Source organism: Sabethes cyaneus, chromosome 1 (genome assembly GCF_943734655.1).
Source record: "Sabethes cyaneus chromosome 1, idSabCyanKW18_F2, whole genome shotgun sequence".
NCBI classification, from domain to species: Eukaryota; Metazoa; Arthropoda; class Insecta; order Diptera; family Culicidae; genus Sabethes; species Sabethes cyaneus.
Genome location: NC_071353.1, coordinates 96,407,137 through 96,434,233, shown reverse-complemented (window position 1 = coordinate 96,434,233; position 27,097 = coordinate 96,407,137). Strand labels below are relative to the sequence as shown.

The 27,097-nt window shown below is 39.4% G+C and overlaps 1 protein-coding gene across 1 annotated transcript in view; it reads right to left on the bottom strand.

Annotated features, from left to right (window-relative positions):
• The window catches only part of LOC128745981 (excitatory amino acid transporter 3-like), a 67,626-nt gene extending 42,089 nt beyond the window's left edge, over positions 1 to 25,537 (bottom strand). Inside the window, exon 1 of the mRNA XM_053843037.1 lies at positions 24,831 to 25,537. Coding sequence (XP_053699012.1) covers positions 24,831 to 25,537 — 707 coding nt within the window. The remainder of the gene's footprint in view (positions 1 to 24,830) is intronic.
• Between the last annotated feature and the right edge of the window lie 1,560 nt (positions 25,538 to 27,097).

The window sequence follows — 27,097 nt, the reverse complement described above, 5'->3', positions numbered from 1 at the left end:
AGACAGACAGACAGACAGACAGACAGACAGACAGACAGACAGACAGACAGGCAAGAACAAATTTGGCATGTGAGTGGTTTTGGAGACAAAAAGTTTTTCTATGGTGAATTGGAACCCCTCCCCACTTTAGGAGGGGGGCTCCTATACAAAAGAAATACAAATTTCCTCATAACTCGAGAACTAATCAAGCAAATGGAACAAAATTTGGCATGTGAAAGTTTTCGAGGGCAAGAATATTTTCTATGGTGAATTGAGACCCCTCCCCACTTTAAGAGAGGGGGCTCCTGTAGTAATGAAATACAAATTTCCTCATAATTCGAGAACTAATCAAACAAATGGAACCATATTTGGCACGTGGCTGTTTTTGGAGGCATGATTTTTGTCTATGATGAATTGAGACCCCTTACCTTTTTAGGAGGGGGGGCTCCCATACAAATGAAATACAAATTTCCTCATAATTCCAGAAGTAATCAAGCAAATGGAACCACATTTAGCATGTGGGTGTTTTTGCAGGCAATTTTTTTCTATGGTGAATTGTGACCCCTTCCCTCTTAAGGAGGGGAATAATGACCCCTCTTCCTTTTAAGAGGGGGGCTTCCATACAAATGAAATACAAATTTACTCATAACTCGAGAACTAATCAAGCAAATGGAACCAAATTTGACATGTGGGTGTTCTTGGAGACAAGAATTTTTTTATGGTGAATTGAAACCTCTCCCTACTGTAGGAGGGGGAATCCTATACAAATGAAATACGATTTTCCTCATAACTCGAGAATTAATTAATCAAATGGAACCATATTTGACATGTGGGTGTTTTTGGAGGCATGAATTTTTTCTATGATGAATTAGGACCCCTTACCTTTTTAGGAAGGGGGCTCCCATACAAATGAAATACAAATTTCCGCATAACTCGAGAACTAATTAATCAAATGGAACCATATTTGGCATGTGGGTGTTTTTGGAGGCATGAATTTTTTCTATGATGAATTAGGACCCCTCTCCCTTTTTAGGAGGGGGGCTTCCATACAAATGAAATACAAATTTCCTCATAACTCGGTAAGTAATCAAGCAAATGGAACCAAATTTGGCATGTGGGGGGTTTTGGAGGCATGATTTTTTTAATGATGGTTTGAGACCCCTCACCCCTGTGGTAGGGGGATAAAGCCTCTCATACAAATAAAACAGAAAATTTTATGTAACTTAAAAACTAATTGAGCTCGAGAAATTTAAGACTCTTTCATAAAACATTAAGTAATAACAAGACCACCAAAAACTATCAATAGTAACATTAGATAATTCAGCGCGAGACGGCCACAGACCGCGAGTGTTACCGGCGACCCGCCTTCGGAAGCGCCGGCCACTGCGGGGGCAACCCTCCGTAGAGATCAACTCTATCTAGGTTTATTTATTTTACTAGATTTTCCGTGAAATGGTACATCCCGCGTAAGGTTTTTCGCGAAATGGTATTCTGTGAAACTCTATATTCCGCGTTATGGTCAACCGAGAATTGGTGTTCCGCAAAATGGTATTCGGCGAAATGGTTTGTAATGATGGCGAATATTTAAATGCTATCCGCTTTATTTTTTCAGGTTAAGCAATCGGCGGTTTTCTACTTTACTGTAAGGAAAATTTGTATATTAAAACACACATGAACTCCCCAGAAACCTGCAAAACTCGAGATTGTGACTAGGGTCATCTGAGATTCACGATTTATGTACAACACAGTTTAATTTGTGGCAATACGAAGTTTGTCGGGTCAGCTAGTAATGGAATTAAAACTCACGTATACGGAATACTTGTGCTTAAGTATAGCCACGACCCAGATGCTCCATTCTTTAAGCCGGATTCAAGAGAGAGGTTGAGAGTCTTCACCAGTCTTTAGTCAAACCGAAATGGAACTTCTGCATGCATCATAAGTTGTTCTCAACCTTCTAAAAATGACATAGCGTAAAAATACGTCCAACCAGATTGAACTGAAAACCATATTCTTTCTTTTTCATCCTGCCAAAGTGAACTCAGTGCATTCATACCAAAACTAAAAGTTAATTATTTCGATGATAACGTACTATTTAACGGATATTTATAATCTCATGGCATAAAAGACATCCTGTTTATTTCTTCCTCGCACAGAGAACCTAGTCTTACGAACCCGGTTTTTCTTTGCGATTCCGACTCCCACGCACAAAACAAGATCATTGAAGTATTCTCTGCTATTGCACTTATAAACAAAAGAATTCTTACCGTTTTTCTTTTGCAACAAGGTCCGAAATCCGCGTCGCCAGATTGTAGTGAGCAGTCCGGATAGTCACAATCGTCCCGTCCATGCGTTGCCTGTTTACTCCCCAACAAACATATTTGTTGTATAACAGCTTATTAAGCGCCTGTTACCCGGTAATTAGCTATACAACGGTTGAATAAGCTACTATTCAACAAAAATGTTTGTTGGGTCCCATCATCACGTTTTTATCTCTCTTTCCATGCGAATGTCGACACCGCTCTATTGTATGAAGTATTCCACCACGTACACATCTAAAGATTTTTTGACATTAGCTGGGGCCCTCGCTGAGGCTGTTTGCAGTAGGAATAATATCAAAAACATCAAATATCAAACTCCCGGATCCTCTCCTCCACTCTTCGCTCCCCTCTCGCTCCTACATAAACGAGCCGCAGCTAATGTCATTCTCGTTAGTGACGAAACCGCAAATTACTTCATGTATGTATGTATATGTCCAAGGTATCGATCGATCATCGCAAAGTACATTGTATACAAGGTATTATCATTCAGGTCTAACGTACGTATAATAATCAAGGGACTGGCAAACCTATCCCTACTCAATTTGTTTGACAGTAGCCAACATCTACTGCCGGCGTGAGTATTATTTGCAAAAATCTGGCTAAGATTTGAAAATACTACCCATCTGCCAGCATACCGGCTTTGCAGAGTGAAACGAACAGAACATATAGCGGTGTCATGCTGTTTCATTTACGCAAATGGTTAGATGTTGACTCTAAAAACATGGCTGCCTAGCATGGCCGTGATAATAATAGATCAGGTCAATATACTACATTGACGGTTGCTGACGGTTTCTGAATCGGCCTTTTTGGGTGGACCAATCAGGTTGAAATGCAGTTTGACAGTCGTTCACAGACGTTCGTCAAGTATGTTTGACAGAACATGTGTATGCTGGAGCCATCTGTGAGTTTTTTCAGCTTTTCCAATAATCCATTACATTCAAACTAGTACTTGGCATCAATATTTCTGAATTGTCTTTTCGTCAAACTTACATTATCTGTAAGAAAACCACTATTTTTCATTATTTTGACGTAAGACTACGTCTTACGGCAAGGTTTGGGTGTCATTTCAAAAAATCAAAAAATGCGAGCGTCACGAAAAATTTTCAGAAATAAAAGTCCTCTTGGTTTTCCTATCCTTTGTGAATATGACAGGGGCTTGCGATGGGTGCCATGTTTTTGTTGCCAACATCTCAGCACATCTCGACAAGGTTGGCAGCAAATTTACCTGTTAGACGGGCGCTTTTCCTGCAATAGCGCCCTTCGTTAAGTCGACTGTCAAACACCGTTCGTTAAGATAGAGATAGCACCCCGCTGGAATATGACGAAGAGCATGAGCAGCAGATAAGCAAATTACTCGGAGTAAAAATAACGAAATTTGAGCTCTGATCCAAGCTGCTTGCATTTTTCTGCAAGTCGAATAGCTCGTGCACACGGTATAACGAGTACATGCATAGATTTTTGTAAACAATAGGACACCCCCTCTAGTTTCTGATACTAAATAACAAAACTTGAGCTAGCGTTCCATCATGCGCAATGCGTGAGAGTATGCTTGAAACTATCAATGTTTCCCTGTTGAATACAACAGATGTCGTTACTTCCTAACGCATATTATACGTTTCGCAAACAACTCAATTTTGCGCGACAATAAATTTATTCGAAGCAGCAACATTACTCTCTCATGCATCTCAGTTTTTTTTGTGTTTATCGCTAATCGCAATATAACGTTTGACACCTGGACCAATAATTAGTTAGTAAACATTGTTTTTATTTATTGCGTTCATGTTGCGCAATTTGATTTTTTCGAATTGAAATGTCGCAAACATATTCAGCTCCTGGCTCTCGTACGGTATCAAATCACTTTTCCGTGCTCTCGGATGATTGGTAGTAAGATGCTATGGAGTGGGGAAGTATAGGAAAAGATTTTTTTTATCAAAATTAGGTAGAAGTAATGGAAATTAAGTATAACAAAGTAACTGTACCACAAATTAAATTAGATTAGTGATGATTTTTCAGGTAGGTAAACATAGATAAGTGAGAAATTTTGATTTTACTACCAATAGAAATGCGCCATCTCTTGAAAAGCAACGGTTCGTATGATGTCCTATTGCGTTTGTCTAATGTAGACGAAAGCAAATCTCGTTTATGAAGTGCAGTTGCCGTATGACGAACTGCCGCTAAACAAGAAAATTTGTTTCTGAAAAAATGTAAGTTCCGAAATATTTTATCTGTCTAAATGGGCATACATGTACTAGCAAGAAGTGAAAGATTCAAATCATACCACAAACTTGAGTACTTATGGATATAATTCCTACAAAAACTCAAAATAAAGTGTGACCCGTGAAAACGTATAACGTGGTGGCTCCGTCATTCTATAACAAATGTTTTAAAATTGATCGAAAAACATGAAGTGGATCCGAAGCCTCACTCACATACAGTCAACATAAAAAGTGTTCGGAGAGCAGCGAATAAATTTTTCTTTTAATATTGTGCCTTGCAGCACTTTTACGTGTCCTATGCAAATTCATATTTTAATAATAATTATTTTGTACTTACCAATTACATTGAAAATAAGCTTATCAAGCAAGGAGGTATGTAGTGGGGAGGCAATAATGAGAAACTTTCAAATTGCTAAATTGCAAACATGTGTGGGACACGCAGAAAATAACAGCGCAAATAATACGGTGTGACAAAAAATTTTTTTTTATATACTTTGCAAGTGACCTAGTGTACGTTATTAGTCACACCTAGTACATCATAAAAAAACACATATGACATCTTCCTAACACCCCCAAAATTTCAAGTTATTGCAAAAAACCCGAATTAATCCACCTAGCGGCGTGACCTAGCCTTTCTACTGCCACAATAATCATTATTTAATTTCTCAGGAACTTAATTGTAGATGTATAGATGTTATATTAGACTATATTTTTAAATATCCGTTCCGTATTCCTCAAAATCCTTATTTACCAGTAAAATTCACAACGTATTGTGTAGAATAATTATATTTTCTTGCCTTGGGTGCGTAAATACATGTAAGCGTCATTTATGTTACTTGATGAACAAAAGATAATTTTTACAGACTTGAATGAATATGTATAGAAAATTAGAAATTAACCCTCTAACGGGTCTACAGACGGCCTTAACTTTCGGGCTTCAGAGCCACATACGAAACTTGTTTTGAATTGACAATATGAAGTATTTGTTCATAGCAGATTTTTTGATATTTTGATATTAATACCATGCATTCAAAAGTTAGCATCTTTGAAAAACAAGAGTTCAGAAAAATTATTATTATATTTCGCTTTTGAAGAAAAAGGATATCTACAACAAAATGATTGATCTCAAAATTTTACTATTGGTTTGCTTGGCTTCAATTTTGCAATATATCTGAATTAGAAAAAAATTACTGAATAGAGCATTAGATATGAAAACGAGAAATGGAACTATTTCTTAGCTAGCGCTCCTTCAAAATGTCAAAAATTCTGTTTTGAACACATTTTGCATGATGTCAATTCAAAACAAATTTCGTATGCGGCTTTTGAGCTCCAAACGCGAAGGCCGTCAACAGGCCGCCTTACCCGTTAGAGGGTTTAATTAACTGCTTTTCTCCGCTTTTTGCTTTTCTTGTACAATTGTGAGTAACAGCAAGTGAAGAAAATGACAATTGAAATCTGGAATCAAAGAAAAGAAAAAACTTTTCGATCGAATCCCACTATTTAATAATTATTTGCGACAGATTCGTAGTTCCCCTACGACGTGCAGGCTTCATCAGTGTCTTATTTCAAAGCGTATACGTATCTGTCGCGAATAAATATTAAATAGAGGAATTTAGTCGGTAAAAGTTTTTTCTTTTCTTTAATTTCAGAGTTCGTATTCCACTAAAAAGGCTTCAAAAACTTCAGACAATTGACATGTTTCTCACTTTTCTTGAATTTCATTGCAAATTTTAAAATTGCAAATTGTCATCACATACATACATACATACATACATACATACATACATACATACATACATACATACATACATACATACATACATACATACATACATACATACATACATACATACATACATACATACATACATACATACATACATACATACATACATACATACATACACACATACATCACACACATTGAATAAAATCAACATTTGATTGATATGTTTTGATTTCACACGTTTTGACGGTTTAATATACGGTGCTTAAGTGTTAAAGTTTGAATAACTTTTGAATGAAGTGTCCGATTTTAAATAACTCAGTTTCGTTTGATAGATCTCAGCAGTAATTTTTAAATAATCATAAAATGTGTGATGTTTTTCATTAAATTAATGCTTATATGTTACATAAATATGTTTTAAATACTATTTTTTCACATTTCTTTATGTAACTTTCAAACTACAAGTCCAAACGTCATGAAATTTAGAAGTTAAGGGTTTGCAAGGCTCCTCTTTCATATGCAATCAATTTTGTTCAAATCGGTTAAGAGGCCTATGAGATAATGAAGTCCCATATTTTTCGTATTTTTATACATAACTTTTGAACTAAAAGTCCGATCAGTATGAAATTCAATAGCAACCAATGGGACACCTAGACCTTTCATTTGACACTAAGAACATTAAAATCGGTCCAGCCATCTCCGAGAAAAGTGAGTGAGATTAAAAGCGTCACATACACACACACACACATACACACACACACACACACACACATACATACACACACACAGAAAATGCTCAGTTTTCGAAACTGAGTCGAATGGTATATAACATTCGGCCCGCAGGACCTTCTTTCCATTTCCGGTTTTCCAAGTGATTTCTATACCTTTATACTATATATTTATATAGTAGAAAGGCAAAACGTTTTTTGGCTAGGTGTACATATACTATCATGAATAACTCAATAATTTTCCAAACAATTCTAAGTTTTTTATACATCTTTGGAAAGCTTAGAGGATAAGCTTTCAGAATATATATACATTCACTATGGTTCTACAAAAGTTAGACGACATTTTTTCAATTAAATATGAAATTTAACTAAAAAATTAAAATTTTTCTCACTTTAGGGGTCCTTAAAGTGACCTTAAAAATAACCCACATTCCTAAGCTCAGTATCACTTTTTTATATTCAATCCTAAGACTTTGGTTAAAATTTCAGCCAAATCGGTCAACATTTGCAAATTTAAGACCATTTTTAAGAGTTGTAGAATTTGTTGCTTCTCATATATCATCCGCCTAATCTTACATCGTGTATAAGATGCTCAGTTGTAAGTTTAGGCGGGCAATAACTTGAAATTTTGGGGGTGTTAGGAAGATTTCAAATATGTTTTTATGATGTACTAGGTGTGACTAACAACGTATACTAGGTCATTTGAGAAGTATTTTTCCCGTGTAACACCGTGTAATTTTCGCGTAAGAGACTAATAGGGTGGACTCTCCGCAATAATATTGCTCAGTATTTTTGCAAAGAATGGTAGCACACGTTTTTCAAAACAACGTTTAACTAAAGCATATTCATATGCATGGCATTAGTTAAAGGAAAAGCTTTCCGTTTTGTAGATAGAATCCGTTTTGTAGATGTAGTTTTAATTGCCTAAAAATACATTAAATTTTTTTGAAGCGATGGTTTTACAATTGATGGAGGGACGGTAGGGGAAAGTAATGATAATTCTTGGGGAAGGAGGGAAAAGAGCTACGATTAACAAGTTGTCGTTGTGACTCCAATCTTTTGTCCAATGCTGGAAGGTGCATGGGTAGAACCAAGCTATAATCAGAGATTATAACCGGATTTGAACCTACAACACCTGCCAGGGCGTGTGGCTCGCTGGTACCCGTGTACCTTTGAACCATAGAGGCGCTGGACAAAAGAAGACTGCGCAACCCCCCTTATTAATGCAGCGACCTATCTGGGTTTAAATTATTATTATTATTATTATTATTATTATTATTATTATTATTATTATTATTATTATTATTCCTTGTGATGATCATACATTGAGCACTCTCAAGCAGGCATAAAAATCCCATCATCTTTAACTGTCAATACATAATACATGTTTATTTTGGATCACGCACTTCCCAAGTAACCAGTAAGCACTTAACACTAGTCCTTGGACAACATTATATAAGCATACAGAACTATGATTAAAAGCATATTTTTCTTTATATACTTCTGTAGAACTCACATAATGCTAAAAAGGCGAAATAGCGGGTTATTAAAATGCTACGCCACAAGCATCAAATAAACATTATCAGTGTTTGTTTGAGGCTTAATCGAAATGTCATTTTGTCTACATTATCGACGTATCGAAAAAGTATCGACGGCATATCGTTTGCTTGATATGGAAAATAAAAATAGATTCGGTCGGGATTTAAAAAAACTAAAAAAGCAAGCGATTTTTTTTTTGCTGCATCTCAAGAGGAGCAGGATAAACAGAACCATTTTTTGAAATGCTGGATAATGTTACCACCTAGACAGAGCTCGAACCGGGAGTTAGTCATGCAACCTCCATTCGTTTCCTTGCACCTTTGCTATCTGAACCATAGCGGATGTGATTGAGTGAGTTGAAATTAGTCGTATTTAAATCTTGGTGATATTCCCTCTCATCTCATATCATAGTTACTTGTCCTGCATTACCAATAGGGTAGAAAAAGACGGCTTTCGTTGGGTGGAAGAGGACACGAATAGTGGCCGTAGAATAGCAAAATAAGAAGTCAAGTACAAGCCGTTTATCAACACTTACGGCTCATTTTAATGCAATTGACTAAATGCATTATATTGTTACGTTATATGCGCATATATTGCTTTCTTTAATGCTGATTTACGTTAATGCTTCTATGCATCAACAATGTTATTATAGGTTTTACTAGAGGACCCGGCGCGCGTTGCTACGCCATTCTAAAAAGGGGGTACATGCATAATCCTGAAGATTTGATTAATTGTAATCTTGCAACCAAGAGCTTTCTTTTTGACAACCCAAGATATTCTAAATCATGCCGCAAATTTCTAATCCAACGCGTCAGAATTTGTGACTCGAGCAGCAAGTCCAACGTTACGATTTGGGTTTTATTGCCAACCCTTAAAATGGTAATGTTGGCAAAATCGTAATAAAATATCAGTCCAGTTCGATTGAAATCAGTTGAAAACTGGTCAGAAACCATAAACTTAATGTAATCTCAACATTATTTTCTTCATATTTTCATTTCAACAATGTATTTTCTCTTCAATTTTGTTTTTAAAATAAGTACTTACTTAAAAAAATAAGTATCTTACTTTTATTTAATTTGACCTATTATCTAGGCTTCACCGATTTATTCTTAACAATTTTGTTCCAAATTTATCTTATATTTTAGTATGGACGGCAACACTCGCGACTTCGATTACTTTTTGAATATTGCAAAAAATTCTGTTTAATTTGTATGAGAGCCCACCCCCCTTCCAGAGGGGAGAGGAATCTCAATACGCCATAGAAAAAAAATTTGCCTCCAGTAACCCCAAATTCATTTGCTTGATTAATAGTCGAATTATGGGGAAATTTGTGTTTTATTTGTATGGGCCCCCCCTTAGAAGAAGGAGGTTTCTCAATCTACCATAGAAAAAAAATTCTACCTCCAGAAACCTTCACATGCCAAATTTGGTTCCATTTGCTTGCTTAGTTCCCGAGTTATAAAGAAATTTGTGTTTCATTTGTATGGGAGCCCCCTTCTAGAGGGGGAGGGGTCTCAAACAACCATAGAAAAAAATCCTGTCTTTAGAAACCCCCACATGCCAAATTTGGTTCTACTTGCTTGATTAACAGTCAAGTTATGAGAAAATTTTGATTTTATTTGTATGGGAACCCCCCCTCTTAGAGGAAGGAGGGTTCTCAATCTACCGTAGAAAAAATTTCTGCCTCCAAAATCCTTCACATGCTAAATTTGGTTCTATTTGCTTAATTAGTTCCCGAGTTATAAAGAAATTTGTGTTTCATTTGTATGGGAGCCCCCCCTTCTAGAGGAGGAGGGGTTTCAAACAATCGTAGAAAAAAATCCTGTCTTTAGAAACCCCCACATGCCAAATTTGGTTCCATTTGCTTGATTAATAGTCAAGTTATGAGGAAATTTTGGTTTTATTTGTTTGGGAGCCCCCCCCCCCTCTTAGAGGAAGGAGAGTTCTCAATCTTCCATAGAAAAAATTCTGCCTCCAAAAACCTTCATATGCCAAATTTGGTTCCATTTGCTTGATTAGTTCCCGAGTTATAAAGAAATTTGTGTTTCATTTGTATGGGAGCCCCCCTTCTAGAGGGGGAGGGGTCTCAAACAACCATAGAAAAAAATCCTGTCTTTAGAAACCCCCACATGCCAAATTTGGTTCTACTTGCTTGATTAATAGTCAAGTTATGAGAAAATTTTTATTTTATTTGTATGAGAGCCCCCCCTCTTAGAGGAAGGAGGGTTCTCAATCTACCATAGAAAAAATTTCTGCCTCCAAAATCCTTCACATGCTAAATTTGGTTCCATTTGCTTAATTAGTTCCCGAGTTATAAAGAAATTCGTGTTTCATGTGTATGGGAGCCCCCCCTTCTAGAGAAGAAGGGGTCTCAAACAACCAAAGAAAAAAATCCTGTCTTTAGAAACCCCCACATGCCAAATTTGGTTCCATTTGCTTGATAATTAGTCAAGTTATGAGGAAATTTGTGTTTTATTTGTATGGAAGCCCCCCCTCTTAGAGGAAGCAAGGGTCTCAATCCACCATAGAAAAAAATCTGCCACTAAAAACCTTTATGTGCAAAATTTGGTTCCATTTGCTTCATTAGTTTCCGAGTTATGCAGAAATTTGTGTTTCATTTGTATGGGAGCCCCCCTTTCTAATGGGGGGAGGGGCCTCAAACCATGCTAACAACATTCCTCACATCATACGCAATGTGTATGCCAAGTTTCATCAAAATCCGTCGAGTGGTTTGCGAGTCTATACCGGACACACGAACAGCATTTCATTTTTATATATATAGATAAGCATTAAGATTGCTAATATACAAAAGTTTGGCACTAGGGATGCGGAATTATTTTCAATATACGGTTTTAGATTAATGCTTATGGTTACTTGGGTTACGCTCTATTTTAAACATTTAATACAAATCTTACGTACTAGGGTAATCTCTTCAAATTATTTTTAAACACATCAAAGGACATAGAAAAGTCAAAATGCACATAATACTTAATGAACACGTCACACATTGCCCTTATGGGTTCGTTTTTGCCGTAATCAGTGCGCTGGTATTGCAGTCTTAAAAAATCCCATGCGCTAAAGTTTCTGGGTGGAGTGTTGATGTCGATTTGGGAAGAATAGGAGGGGAGTCAATTTCGCCTATCAGCAGCTTTGCCACAAAAACTGCTCTACATATATTTCTTCTTTTAGCCAAGATGTTCATGTCAAGCAAGCGGCAGCGCTCAACATATGGAGGTAACTCCAGTGGGTTTCTCTCACTGGAGAAAAGATAGATTTCTTAACGCCTAGCGCAGGAACCTTGCTTGAATAGCTTCGATCCTGTTTGACCAAATAGCTGTGTATGGGCTCCAAATAGCAGCTGAGGCTTCTAATACGGAACGAAGGGGGGAGTAGTATAATGCTCGTAAACAGTACGGATCAGTGAATTCATTGGCGAGTCTAATAATAAACCCCAAATTTCTATTCGCCTTTGAGACGACATGGGAATAGTGGTCCCTGAAGGACATTTGATCATCCAGAAGGACACCTAGATCCTTGACTACCGTTAATCTACTGAGTGGTTTACCAGATATAAAATAATTTCAGTGAATTGGGTTCTTTTTGCGTGAGAAAAAGATCACAGAGCACTTGGACACACTCAGGGTAAGTAAATTTCGAGCACACTTTAGAAAGCTTTGGATCGTCAGCATAAATTAAATATCGGCCTGATGGAATTATTTTACAGACGTCGTTGAAAAATAATAATAAAAAAAAAGGATTACTGATAGAAAACCAGATTACTTCCTTGTGGTACGCCCGACAAGTACGTAAAGCATTGTGATTCGTGACCGCTTTATGGAGCTGGAGCTCATCCTTTTGCCACAGCGCAGCTTTGAGTGATAACGCTTAGCTGACGGTGCACTATGAGATATCAGGCGGACAAAAATCAGAAAACTGACTTTCACTAATCCGCCTAATGACATTTTCTATTGATAGCAAACACTTCAATTAAGAAAAATCCAAAACAGCAAGTCTCTAGTCGATGTTGTTTCTGAGATAGAGGCTGTCAAAGTTGAAAAACGATATGATATATACACTTTTTGCCATTAAAACACGTTTAGTTTCAAATCAATTTTTGAGCAATATTTCCAAAATTAAATCTCATGTATCATATATCATTAGAAAGGTAATGAAATGAGCTTTCCGAAAAATAAATGGTTTAGATGGCTAGAGTAAAAATAATAGTGATAAAAAGCATGAGAAGAAGAAAAATATGGTAAAATTAGAGAATTTTCTGTCACCATGGGAGATTTCAAGACTAAATATATTTCCAGCGAATAACAAACACACACACGAACACACACACACACACACACACACACACACACACACACACACACACACACACACACACACACACACACACACACACACACACACACACACACACACACACACACACACACACACACACACACACACACACACACACACACACACACACACACACACAGGTGAGCAAGGCACCGGGGCCAGACGGTATCCCGAATATGGCCATTAAAGCGGCTATTCTGGAGGCTCCCGAATTATTCGGGGCAGTAATGAATAGATGCCTGGAAGCTGGCCACTTCCCGGACAGATGGAAGCGACAGAACCTGGTCCTATTGCCGAAGCCGGGAAAACCTCCGGGTGTCCCCTCGTCATATAGGCCGATCTGTCTACTCGATACTGCCGGCAAGGTGCTGGAGAGGGTTATCCTTAACAGACTCGTACAGTACACGGAGGGTACAAACGGGCTGTCAAGGAACCAATTCGGCTTCCGAAAAGGCAAATCTACGGTGGATGCCATCTTGTCTGTCACTAAGACAGCTGAGGTGGCGATCCAGCCCAAGAGGACAGGTATTCGTTATTGCGCAGTTGTCACGCTCGACGTGAGAAATGCGTTTAATAGCGCTAGCTGGGACTCCATAGCCAGCTCGCTTCGGAGCGTCCAAGTGCCGGTGTCGCTGTACAGAATTCTGGAAAATTATTTCCAGAATCGTGTGCTATGCTACAACACGGAGGAGGGTCAGAAATGCGTTCCAATCACCTCAGGGGTTCCGCAAGGTTCCATACTGGGCCCGGTGTTGTGGAACGTCATGTATGACGAGGTGTTGAGGCTAAAGCTCCCGGTAGGGGTGGTGATTGTCGGCTTTGCGGACGATATCACCTTGGAAGTCTACGGCGAATCTATCAGAGAGGTTGAGTTGACGGCTGCCCACTCTATAAGCATTGTTGAAGATTGGATGCGATCCAGGAAACTGGACCTAGCGCATCATAAAACGGAGGTTATTGTGGTAAATAACCGCAAGTCGGTGCAGCAAGCAAATATCAGCGTCGGGGACTGCACTATTTCGTCAACGCGGTCCTTAAAACTCCTTGGAGTCATGGTCGACGACAAACTCAAGTTCGGGAGCCACGTCGACTATGCCTGCAAGAAGGCTTCCACAGCTATTTCGGCATTGTCTCGTATGATGTCTAATAGCTCTGCGGTATATGGCAGCAAGCGAAGGCTTTTAGCCAACGTGGTCCAGTCCATACTCAGGTATGGCGGGCCGGTGTGGTCATCGGCGTTAGGTACCAAAAGCTATCTAGCCAAGCTGGAAAGCACCTATCGTCTCATGTGCTTAAGAGTGGCGAGTGCGTACCGCACAGTTTCACATGACGCAATCTGCGTCTTAGCGGGTATGATGCCTATTGGTATCATCATCAGCGAGGACGTAGAGTGCTTCAACCAACGTGGAACTAGAGGCATACGGAGTACCACAAGATCGGCCTCGATGATCACATGGCAGCGGGCATGGTCTGATTCCACAAAAGGCCGGTGGACACATAGACTTATCCCGGAACTATCCGGATGGGTCAACAGGCGCCATGGCGAAGTCAACTTCCACTTGACACAGATTCTGTCAGGGCATGGTTGTTTTAGACAGTATCTGCACAAATTTGGGCATGCGGAGTCCCCCGAGTGTCCCGAATGCGCGGACGTTGAGGAAACTGCAGAACATGCTTTCTTCATATGCCCTCGTTTCGAGGGCGTGAGAAGCAACATGATGGCAGTTAGCGGACAGGACACTACTCCGGATAACTTAGTCCACAGGATGTGTTCTAGCTCGGACGTCTGGGGTGCGGTCAATGCGGCTGCTACCCAGATCGTATTTGAGATACAAAACCGCTGGAAAGCCGATCAACGGCGAATAAACAGCCTAACTACCATAGTCCAGTAGTTATCTAAGAGCGTGCGTTAAGCACAATAGCCCCTCCCTGAAGTAATACCGATAAGGTGGTTCCAGGGGGGATTGAGGCTGGAGACTCGAGTAGGGTTTTAGTGGGTCTGGATCTTCACGATCTTCACGGGATACCAAACCCCACTCCCTGAGCTGTCTTCTCAGGTGTCTGATAGCAGATTTCCCTACTCGTTAAAAAAAAAAAAAAAAAAAAAAAACACGCACACACACACACACACACATAGACACACACACACACACACACACGCACACACACATACACAGACACAGACACAGACACACACACACACACACACACACACACACACACACACACACACACACACACACACACACACACACACACACACACACACACACACACACACACACACACACACACACACACACACACACACACACACACACACACACACACACACACACACACACACACACACACACACACACACACACACACACACACACACACACACACACACACACACACACACACACACACACACACACAACGCGCGCGCTCAGCTAACTGATCAACGTGAAATGTCAACAGAAGAAGCATTTAGTATAATCATATTTAGAAACTGGGTTAAACAGATTTCAATATGAAGTATTTCATAGGGAGTCACCATCGAGATTTCCTCCTTATGACGTTATTGGCACTATGAAGAAAACATGCGCCCCTCCTGCTAAGTTCATCGAAAAAACGTCTTCGAAAATTTTAAATTGCGATGTACCTATATTGAGTGGTCTAAATTTTAGACCTATGGCTTATTTCAAGATATGTTCTGCTGAACTTATGGACCAGTTTCGGTAAATCTTACAAAGCTTATATGGGACGAATGAATAACTTAACTGACCTGATAAACTCCATTAAGTTAAAATATTGTTAAAAATAGGGGAAAATCAGCAAAACTTGATACTTTCCGATGTCAATTAAGCAGGGGTGGGCACCATGAGATTCGCCGGAAATTTTTTACAGAAGATCACTTGTATTTTATCAATTGGCAGGCAGTTTCTGAATTTCGTTCGTTTTCAGGTTAGTTTTTCCCGTAGTGCAATGAAGTGTTAATAAAGTCATTTTCAAGAGTCTAAATTACTTCGAAGTTTCGTATAATCTCAGAAATTAAATATCACATTAGTCGACATAACAATACATTATATTGCACAAATAACTAGCACAATTATATAATGAAACTATAAAAATTTGTACGAAATTATTACTTTTATTTAAATATATACATCAAAACACCAGAACATCAAAATTTATTATGTTGATTCTATGTTGAAAATATGTTGAAAGACTGTCGCAGTGGCCTTTTAACCCAATGCCCTTCTGGCATACAAAAAAAAAATGTTGAAAATGCATCTTTTTCATTAAAATACATTATTTGGTCATGAAAATGTCCGGAAGCTTCAGGTAAACGTGTTTAAACATACTTTTACTAACAATTCAGATAGAATTACGGATGCCACAGATATTCAAACTACAGTGGACCCCCGTTCGTTTGAACGATTCCTCATGCAAACTTACGAGGTTACTTTTTAATTTGAACAACTGGTAACCCGAAATATGCTGAAACCTGTGTAAACTGGCCGCCCTGCTCTTTGTTATTGTTTTGGTGGTTTGTTTTAGTTGGCAGTTGCAAGTGCGAATATTGCATTTTCCGATCGGATTTCTCTCTTAATCGTTAGGAAAACGAAATGTGAAACCGTCTAAACACGCTAGGTCAGTACAAACGAATCGTGTTTATGTGCATTGTCTGCATAAACAAATGATGTCATGTTGAGAATGACATTTGAACCATTTTTAATTTGCACGTCGTGCAAACCAACGGGGTTCAAATTAAAAAGTGTTCAGATTAAAAATGGTCAAACGAACGGGGGTCCACGGTACCAATATTGTTTTTTCTAGTTAAGTGATTCTTATGTAGAAAAATGTATGATGTTGACAAATTAGATAAAAACTGATAACATCATTCGATTGCGCGACCAAAATCCCATAGTAAAAGTATATTGGCATGTCTTCACATCAAACTATTGCATAGATATTTAAACCCGAAAAATTACTTTTTTGAAAATCTGTAAAAAAAGGAAGCAGCGCCACCGCTAGGGGGATTGATCAATCGGTGTAAAACTTAGGGAAATTGGTTGTGGGGTCGGAATGAACAATTATGCCAACTTTGGTTGAAATCGCTAATGGTCGAATCCAAACCTTGTACGTTTGAGAAGGAAGGATTAGTTTTTCACATATGACAAAGGCAAACAGTTAAACCCTTTTCAAAATATGTTCGTGAAATGTTTGCAAATGTACTCTACCAACATATTTTAATCATATCAACTAGAAAAACATCAAAAATCCTAGAAAAAATTCGAAAATATTTTTGTCCGCCTGCTTGTATGGAAATCCCCCATAGTGCGGTGGTTGCTTTAGTCGCATTAGATTATATCGTGGCGGGTGCCGGTATCGTATGCTGTTTACAACAGATAGTATTTGACGTATTTTAACCATCACTAGGTAATGAATGTATGCGTCCCGATTGATTCTGACGTCGATAATGATTGAAAATGGTCGACCATCTATCAAGACGTGATCGTTGACGATTTCGTCTGGTTGAGCAATTTCCAGATGCACCGATAGTACAAGTTATGCCGGAAAAGAGTGCTACGGATCATTTTCTTCGAGGTGGTGAAGTCTAAGGCCCATTTTCGTTCGTTTTCGGGTTTACGCTGAACCGTTCAATTACCATAATGCTCAGTCCCTCATGACGATTTTGATATGATGTCTTGAGCATCGGTCGTATTCGCGCTCCAACTGCGCGTAAAATTCGTCTTTTTCATCACCGCCACCTGTACTTTCAAGGTGAGGATTGTGACGTTAATCATACTAATATTAAAGAATTTGCTATTAATTCTTAATCTGTATTTGCATTCGGGAGTGATTTGGGATCGGTCGCCACCCGCCACTGCATCTCGCCCATCATAATAAAAGCTGGGTTAAGCTCTGGTGTGTCTTTCTCTATATGTACATACCATCGTTACTTTTCAGCATACCTCCTGCAGCGCTATGATGTCGTACTTGCGACTCTTCACTTCTTCAAAAAGCACATTTAGAGACCGACATTTTCCTGCCTCGAATTTCAATTCGTTAGTCCGTTTTCACCGTACTTTGCTGATTGTTCCGATTCAAAACTACTTATGTCCTTCGTTGCTTCGTTGTTTAAGTGATGCCTGCTTGCAAGGCTTGCCACCAACTTCGTTGTATCGTCGGAGATCCAGGTATCAGGTCAGGTATCAGCATCTTTGGCTCGAGCAGCACGTTCCTCACAATCATGTGGAAGATTTGTGCCTTGCCCATCTTGCCCGTGTCATCATTTACCTGATGAGGACGGGAAGGAAAACAGGAGGAATAGGAAGGGGTGGATGAGGAATTTGGACAAATACAAACATATATATACCGAGAGATTTTTGTACCCCCGATGGGATACTGCAATCCTCGGTAGTTAACTTATCAAAAGTACACCCCCTGGGGGGTATACTCATGATGAATAAGAGCTTATAGCTCAATACCGCTTTCGGTAAGAAACATCTAAATGTCTCGTAATTTTAGTTTCCTAAAATCCGATTCATTTAAGACGTAGGATCCAAAGATCCTATGACGCAATTGTGCTACTGCAGGACAGTAGCAAATTACGTGATATGGTGTACCGTAGTCGGATTCACATAAATTACAATGAAACGCTTCAGCTCGCTGAATCGTAGCCATGTGATAATTTAGTCTGCAGTGACCAGTCAGCGATCTGACAAGAATAGTGTTGCAAAGAATGAGTGACAAGAATGAGTGTTGCAAAAAAAATTTCGCAGCCTTCTCACAAGGCTTAACAATGAAACTTTTCGTTTGACGACAAGTTTCAAGATTTTCCCAATAACGTACATGTTCAGATGAAAACCAAGATCGAATCTTTTGTTTTATCCAACATGCCGCAATTGGTAAAGCAGGTTCCGGTCCGAAAACCGACTTTTCTGCTCCAGATCTTGCTAGTTCATCAGCCCATTCATTTCCGGTTATACCAGAATGGCCAGGAACCCAAACCAGATGAACGGCATTTAGAATGCTTAGTTCTTCTAATTGGGTGTGGCAGGCGGTGACTGTTTTTGATTTAGAATTAGCCGCACAAAGGGCTTTTATAGCGGCTTGACTGACAGAACAGAAGTAGATAATCTTGCCTATCAGTTCTTTCTGAAGTGCAAACTGAGCTCCGCACATAGTTGCAAAGATTTCAGCTTGAAAAACGGTGCAGTAACTACCCAACGAATAGGATTCCTCCAATTCCAGCTCACGGCAGTAAACACCAGCACCCGCGTGACCTTCGTACAAGAAACCATCGGTATAACAGACCACATAGTCGGAAATTTTCCTTTCCATGTAGCCTGACATCCAATCCTCTCTAGGAGGAAAGTCACTTGAGAAAGTCCTATACGGGAAAGTACGCATGAGCGTTACATCGCTAGGAGCAAGGGCAAACTTGTCCTCAGCAACAATTTGCGACCACAATCGAGTATGACCAGTGGAACCGTTCACAGACTGCCAAAGGCCAATCGCGTGTAGTCGATAAGCACATATTAGTGCGTCTTGCTTCAGGTGAAAGTGTAGAGGTTTAATATTGAAAATAGCTTCTAGGGCGGCAGTAGGAGTTGTAGTAAATGCACCAGACATTGCCATTAAACACATCCTTTGAAGATGGTTTAGCTTTGTCTGGACAGTCACAACTTCCCCTCTCTCCCACCATACAAGACAACCATACGCCAGTATTGGTCTGACAACGACCGTGTATAACCAGTGTATGTATTTGGGTTTAAGCCCCCAAGAGTTGCCAATTGCTCGTCTACATTGCCCAAAGGCCATGCACGCTTTTTTAATTCGGAAATCAATATTTGTGGACCAGTCAAGCTTGGAGTTGAGAATCAACCCCACGTACTTCACTTTGTTCACAACGTCAACATCCGAATCGTAAAAGCGCAGAGCGCGAGCTCCATTGGTATTTCTACGCCTTGAAAATAAGACGATTGATGTTTTGCTCGGATTTACCGAAAGTGCAGTTTCTCGGCACCACGTTTCCACGACACGTAGTACCTGCTGCATTAAGTCAAATAATGTGCTTATGCACTTTCCAACTACTAGGATGAGATAGTCATCCGCAAAACCGTATGATGGATAGCCTAGACCATTGAGTTTCCTCAGTAGGCCATCCGCCACAAGGTTCCATAAAAGAGGCGAGAGAACGCCACCTTGCGGATATCCACAAACACTTTGCTTCCAAATGCTTGCTTGCCGTAAGGACGACAAAAGCAATCGGTTACTAAGCATTTGTTCTATCCACTTTATGATTATTGAAGGCACATTATGATAACGAGCAGCCTCATAAATGGAAGCGAATGATACGTTATCAAACGCGCCTTCAATATCCAAAAAAGTTCCTAAGCAAGATTCCTTTTGTGAAAAAGCAACCTCAATTTTATCCACCACATCATATAATAAAGTGGTTGTAGACTTGCCACTTTGATAAGCATGTTGTGCTGAATGAAGAGGAACTTCTACTAAGCTTGTTTCGCGGATGTGGTGATCAACAATCCGCTCAAGTGATTTAAGCAAGAAAGACGTTAGACTGATTGGTCTAAAACTTTTTGCTTGCTCATATGTCGCGCGTCCACCTTTAGAAATAAACTTAATGGTTATTTCACGCCATTGAGTTGGGATGTACCCAATAGCAATACTACACACAAACATCCTTCTCAGAATGTGTTTGAAGTACTTGAATCCTTTCTGCAGTAGAATAGGGTATATTCCATCTGTTCCAGGAGATTTGTATGGAGAGAAGCTGTTCACGGCCCACTCAATCGCTTCAGTTGTGACAAGTCTCCGAGCAAAAGCCCATGAGTCTAAGCCACCTAAAACGATTTCTGGATCGTTTAGAACTTCAGGTTCCACACAGCCCGGAAAGTGACTATAAAAGAGACATTCCAGGAATTCATTGTCATTCGAACAGTATTCACCGTTCGAACTTCGAATGTTATTAACCCATTAAGCCCCACACTTTTCCCAGCAGGGATAGAAAGTTGAAACTTTCAAGAAAATTCTCTTTTAGGTCAACTAAGAAAAAGCCGCTGACATGTATTTTTAATTTTGACCCTGTGTCCCGTAACGCTACGTTGCGAAAACGCAACGCTGAGCGTTAAGGGTATACCATTTTTGCATACCTTCATTATTGTGCATACAAATGCTTCATACTTTTTTACCGTTAAATCAAATTTGGGATTTTTTTGTGATTTTGAGTATTAAAAGATTAAATGAACGACTTAGAGTATTACATGTTATGTTTTATGATAGATATCGAAACATTTGGGTTGGAGACCATTTTGGCACTAGACGCATAGTATGCAGTTTGAATGCTAAATGCATGTCATCGCAGATGATTAAATGCCTACCAACACGTTCCGGAAAGGTTGCAACATTAAATTTGGGTCCATGAAACTGTCGTTGCCATCACTCAATTCCTGCAGATATTCCGGAGGCAGAGGTACTTTAACAATTTTATTACGCTCTTATCACAACGGCTTCTCCATCTGCCATCAGTGTTTGAAGCTGCAAATTCTACGTTATGTAAACTTTTATAATGTTTCCAGGATATTTTAAATAAGCGAAAGATAAGATTTACATTCATTTGTTTACTAAAAAGCAACGACATCAAATGAAACACCGCAGCGAACGAACGAAAACAAATGTTCCCATTGCAAATTTTGAATATCGTTACTCCCTAAAGCTTCAAACCTATCTTAAAATTATAAAAAATAATCAAAATTATGAAACAAAGTTTTTTTTTGGCAAGCAACCCATTCTTACTAACACTGATTGATAGGTCAGGCGTTAATAGAAGTAAAATCGAGTTTTATGAGCATTTTTCCTTAACTGTCTGAAAAATAGCAAAACCTGTTTGTAGGGAATGTGTCAGGCAGAATAAGTTGGTTGGATAATTAATCCAGTTAGGTTATAAATGTTTGTATTCCTTTCCGTGTTACAAAATGGTGTTGGCATATAGATCTTGTTTACTGGTATGAGTGTAAGAATTCCTCTGCATGTGTGAACGAGATCATGCATCGTGCGCACAAAATGCGTGGCTCAACACTCTCTTGTCTGAGCAGAACAGAGGAAAGGAGAGCGAATCGTTCGTTTCGAATTGCGGTTGCGAGTATATTAAAAGCGTTGCGCGAAACAAGAGAGGCAGTTTTTTGGATGATGTAAGCTTGGACGGACGTGTTTCATCGGAGTTCGAAAGTTGTGTCGATGGCAGATTTGGAGCTGAATTATGCTCCAAATCGTGAAAATTCCAGTCATTAAAAGGAGAGACACGACACTGTTGTTTTGTCACAGTTGTAATTATGTTACATGAAACATCTGACCTTTGAGCAAAAACAGGTCGATTAGACTTTTTTCCAATCTTTCTTTGTTTCTCAGGGTCCAAGTTGATATCTTCAACCGGGGCTTCTCTAGAAACGAATGAAAGTGCGTTACGTTTTCGCAACGCTGGGAGGAAATAGGTTAACCTGATAATCTTTCGATTTTGACAGTATTTTATTAAGTCGGCTTGCCTCGCCGAAACTGGAAACGTTGCTACAGAACCTGTGCCAGCTCGTGCGTGCAGAAGATCGTAGAGCCTTTGCATAGGCTTTCCGGGCCTGCTTGAAAGGCTCCACGCCATCCCTCCGACGTCTATTCCAGGCTCACCTGCATCGTTTCTTTAGTTCCGCGAGATGAGAGTTCCACCATGGTGTTCCTCTAGTCGTTTTAATAGTTTTTAGCGGGCAAGCTACTTCGAAAGCTTCCGCAATAAAAGATGTTGTGACATCTACAGCCACATCCAAGTCGATCGATGACTCAATCGTCGGTTTGAATCCTTGAAATTTCGTTGCTAGTTCCTCCTCAAAGAGTTCCCAGTCAGAAAATCTCGGATTGCGAAAGGTTGCAGCGTTCAAGGAGACACCCAAATGATCAAAATATATAAAGCAATGATCAGATATTGGTGTCTCATTTGAAACATGCCATTGTGCCAACTCATGACTGATCCTGTTAGAGCAGAGTGTTATATCTAACACTTCCTCTCTACCAGCTCGTATGAAAGTTGGACAATTGCCAATGTTGAGTATTCCAAGATTGGTACTACTCAAATATTTCATCAAATCAGAGCCTCTCAGATTGATATCCGAGCTGCCCCAAATGATGTGATGGGCATTGGCATCACTGCCTACAATGAGCGGAAGTCCATTAGATTGGCAGTATCTCACCACATTTCTGAAATCGTCGCTGGGAGACGGTTCATCGTGTGGTAAGTATGCAGAACAGTAGACATAGCGCCTATGGACATCATCCACGACGAGTTCTACTGTGACTGCACAAATATCTCGAGTAGTCAATTCAGAGATAAGGCATGCACTTATTGACCTATGCAACAATATGCATGCCCTGGGCATCAAACGAGGATTTGTCATACCAGTTTTGCTGAAAACAGCAAAGTTCTGGGTTCCAATATCCGTCGAATGAAAGTACCCCTTGCGAAAATATGGCTCCTGAACCAATGCGATGGTGACAGAGCCATTAAAAAGTTTTTCGCATAAATACAAATTTGCTGCCCGTTTGTGTTGAAGATTTATTTGTGCGACTCTAACTATTTGACTAGCGGAGTATATGCACAAATATGCACTTGGCGTAAAACCCATAAGGGAAATTGGGCAGGACTACTATGCTGTTCCCACGAAACGCAAGGGACAACAAAGATCGACCGTACCAGAGCCCCGCATGGCACAGTAGGGGCAAGATGCCCAAAGCACTCCGTTCGCGACTGGCATGTTTTCACCCCTCCAGCCATTCAGTCATCGGCACGGAGTTAGACCTTGACTTAGGGGCTCCTGATTTGCCGACTCCCGGCAGGATCAGGTCCCGTGGCTCAATTTTTGCCCAAACGTACAATTCGGCACCAACCGCCAAAGGGCGTAACTGCAGATTGTGTAAAACAGACCAATTAAGAGTCTCTCTCTCTCTCTGTGCTAAGCCAGCTGAGAAAATAACTCTCTCCCGGTGTGCCCACACCCCGCAGCCGCGCCCTCCGAAAAACCTGCGCCGAACTGCATGATTAGGTAGCCGGAAACCACACGGCGAGTGTTCCACCTTCTCTGTCTGCAGCGCTATGATGTCGTACTTGCGACTCTTCACTTCTTCAAAAAGCACATTTAGAGACCGACATTTTCCTGCCTCGAATTTCAATTCGTTAGTCCGTTTTCACCGTACTTTGCCGACTGTTCCGATTCAAAACTACTTATGTCATTCGTTGCTTCGTTGTTTAAGTGATGCCTGCTTGCAAGGCTTGCCACCAACTTCGTTGTATCGTCGGAGATCCAACATGTCTAGAAAATGTCCTCCTTCCAAATCAGTATATGACTTTGGGTTCCACCGGGATTAGGTACCCGACTTCACCAAGGTTGCTCGTATCCCGGCTTGTAGCACGAGGATGTAGGAATAGGTATTGCTGGATGAGAGGCTACCACTGTAGCATTTATTTTATGCCCAGTGCACAAGGTACCGATGGTTCGCAGTATCCAGATTTAAACCCAGATGTCAAAATAAAATATGATCGTAATTATGTTACTTATAGATTTGTGGGGGTTCATGGCGTTGCAGTTGCAATTATGAACCATCGTAGAATCAAACTTCGTACTCTTCCTCATTTTGTAAATTGATAAACTTTTGGGAATTCAAGTTCAAACGGAACTTGGCATTCTATTCATGACCGCTTTATCAGTGTACGAAAGAACAATAAGAAAAGAATTTTCTGACTATAGGGAGGGTAATCAATAATAACAATAATAATTTATGACATCCAGAGGTTAAAAGTCACGAAACAATTTTTTTTTTGCAAAAAAGAGATTGACTCCTTTATACGGAGTGAACATACGAATAACACCCATTCGTCCGGTTTGTATATCACCATGAGTGATAAAATACTCACCATATAATCCACCCGGTAACTTTCATAACCGTTACCGACAATTGCTGTACAAATACTAGCAGTTCATGTGCTTCATTTTTCACAGCGCTTAATGCTACTCCGAAGGCAATAGATGTTGCTACTATGCCAATCAAGTTAGTACCAGTTATATAACGTCCGGATATATCCCATTTATTGAGATCAGGTTCATTCTGGTTCGTCGTTGGGGGAGTTAAGACGGTCTGATATTGTTCCAAACATGCTTGCACGAGATTTGGAGGAATTATATTCCGTATTAGATCCAGCAAAGTGTCCACTGTAGTACTATTAGTTTTCTGTTTATTTACAGAATCGTTTTCATCATTCATATTCTTTCCCGGTTCAATGGTTATAACTAATACGATCCCCTCTATTACCGCCAAAATAGTTGTGGTCATATAGTATAAAATGGACATTCCACCGATTTTTCTTGACATACTTTGATCCATGGAACCAACCGCAGAAATCAAAGAAGTTATGATAAGAGGCAAAATGATTGCTTTGATGCACCGAAGGAACAGATCACCGACGAAATTGGCGTACATCACATTCCTCTGATTCCACGTTTCTTCGCCTACATTGCGAAGACCAAGACCTAGGACCACGCCAACCACAACACCTCCGATTGTCAATAAAATCAACATATTTTGTTTCACAAAACGTTTGATACAACTGTCATTTTTTGCCATATTGATCAATTAAATTTTGCAACTTAATAAGAAATCTCTTGAAAGTATCAAAGCACGCTTGCACATTCGTTAACTAACTTTAATGCTATCTGGCAATCGCGAGTATGCGGAACTTAATGAGGTTTGTCTATTTGTTCAACCGTGCTATGAGTTATAATCGCTGTGGCACTAAACGCAACATCGTCAATCTTATCAGATTTTATGGACTCTCAAGGGGAAAGACCGCATGAACAGAAAATGTCTGGATGAATGGTCGTCGTTATATTTACCGACTCGAAATTTACTAACAAATATTTGTGACGTGCTATGCAACATTCCATTAGAAAGATCGCAGGTAACTCAACCAGTGTAATTCTCTCACAAAACGACAAATCAAATTTGGTGAAAAGAATTTGTGTAACTTTGTAATTTTGCTTACTACATTACGATAGTACCTCTGTGACAAAGGAAAAATTGTTTAAATTTAAAGAAATTAGAAATCGACATTGCATTGCAAAACAGATATTCAGGCTCGAATAACCTTACTGTGTAAAAAATTCTAGTAAAAATAGTATGACTGGTGCTGCGCACGCCCAAAACAATTAAAAACAAACAGTTCTTTCAAGTCGCTAAAGAGCATTTACAGAAGGAAGGCGGCTTAGCTGGATTCTGTTCTCTATGATTTAATGACTACATGATTTATGGTACAATTCATCCTACGAGACAATACGTTTTCCACACTAATCTCGTAACGACCCGTCTGTTTCGATTGAGTCCGAGGGCGATAGTACATCTAGAGTCCTTTGTGTGTGAACAATTAGGAGAATCATTCAGTTTTGTTTAGTTTACGAAAGGTCCTACTATCTAATCTGTCGATAATAATTGTTACATTTATGTCCAGGTAAAAAGCAAAATCGCGGTACTACATTCTATTTTCAGAACTTGGCCTGAAAAATTTAGCTGTCAACTGTACGTAAACAATAGCGAAGGTCCCCCATTTTGAACCCCTAATTGACCTTAGGCTGTTTAGCAGTACCTCTCGTTTCATATGTATGACGACTGGCATGTTAAAGACTTCGATACTAGGGTAATTTGCCAATTATTGCACACTTCGTAGTTTTTGTACCTTTTCTCGGCGGTTTTTTATGTTGAATGTAATTTGACAACCATATCTGCATTCTTCTTGCCAATCTGAACACAGAGAACATATCTTCATGACCAGAATTTTTATTTCGAACAAAAAAACTGCTTTTGCTTTCAAGATATCAACGTGCATGAATATGTTGAATTTGTTTCTGATTAAACAAGATATTTAAAATATGATCAATTTTTGGAATCAATTTATACGAACGTAATGCAAAATTTAGGTTGAAAGAAAGTCTTAAATTGCATTAAATTGTCTGACTAAATTGCAAAGAAGCCTTTATACATAAAATGTAAGCAATATTACGAAGTGTCGCATAGCGTAACAAAACATTTAATCGTTGGTATCCACGACATCATTTTGCACAACTGAATCTAAAAATGCTTCCAACTTGATTATACTTGCGTATTGTTCAGGACGTTTAATCTCATAAATAT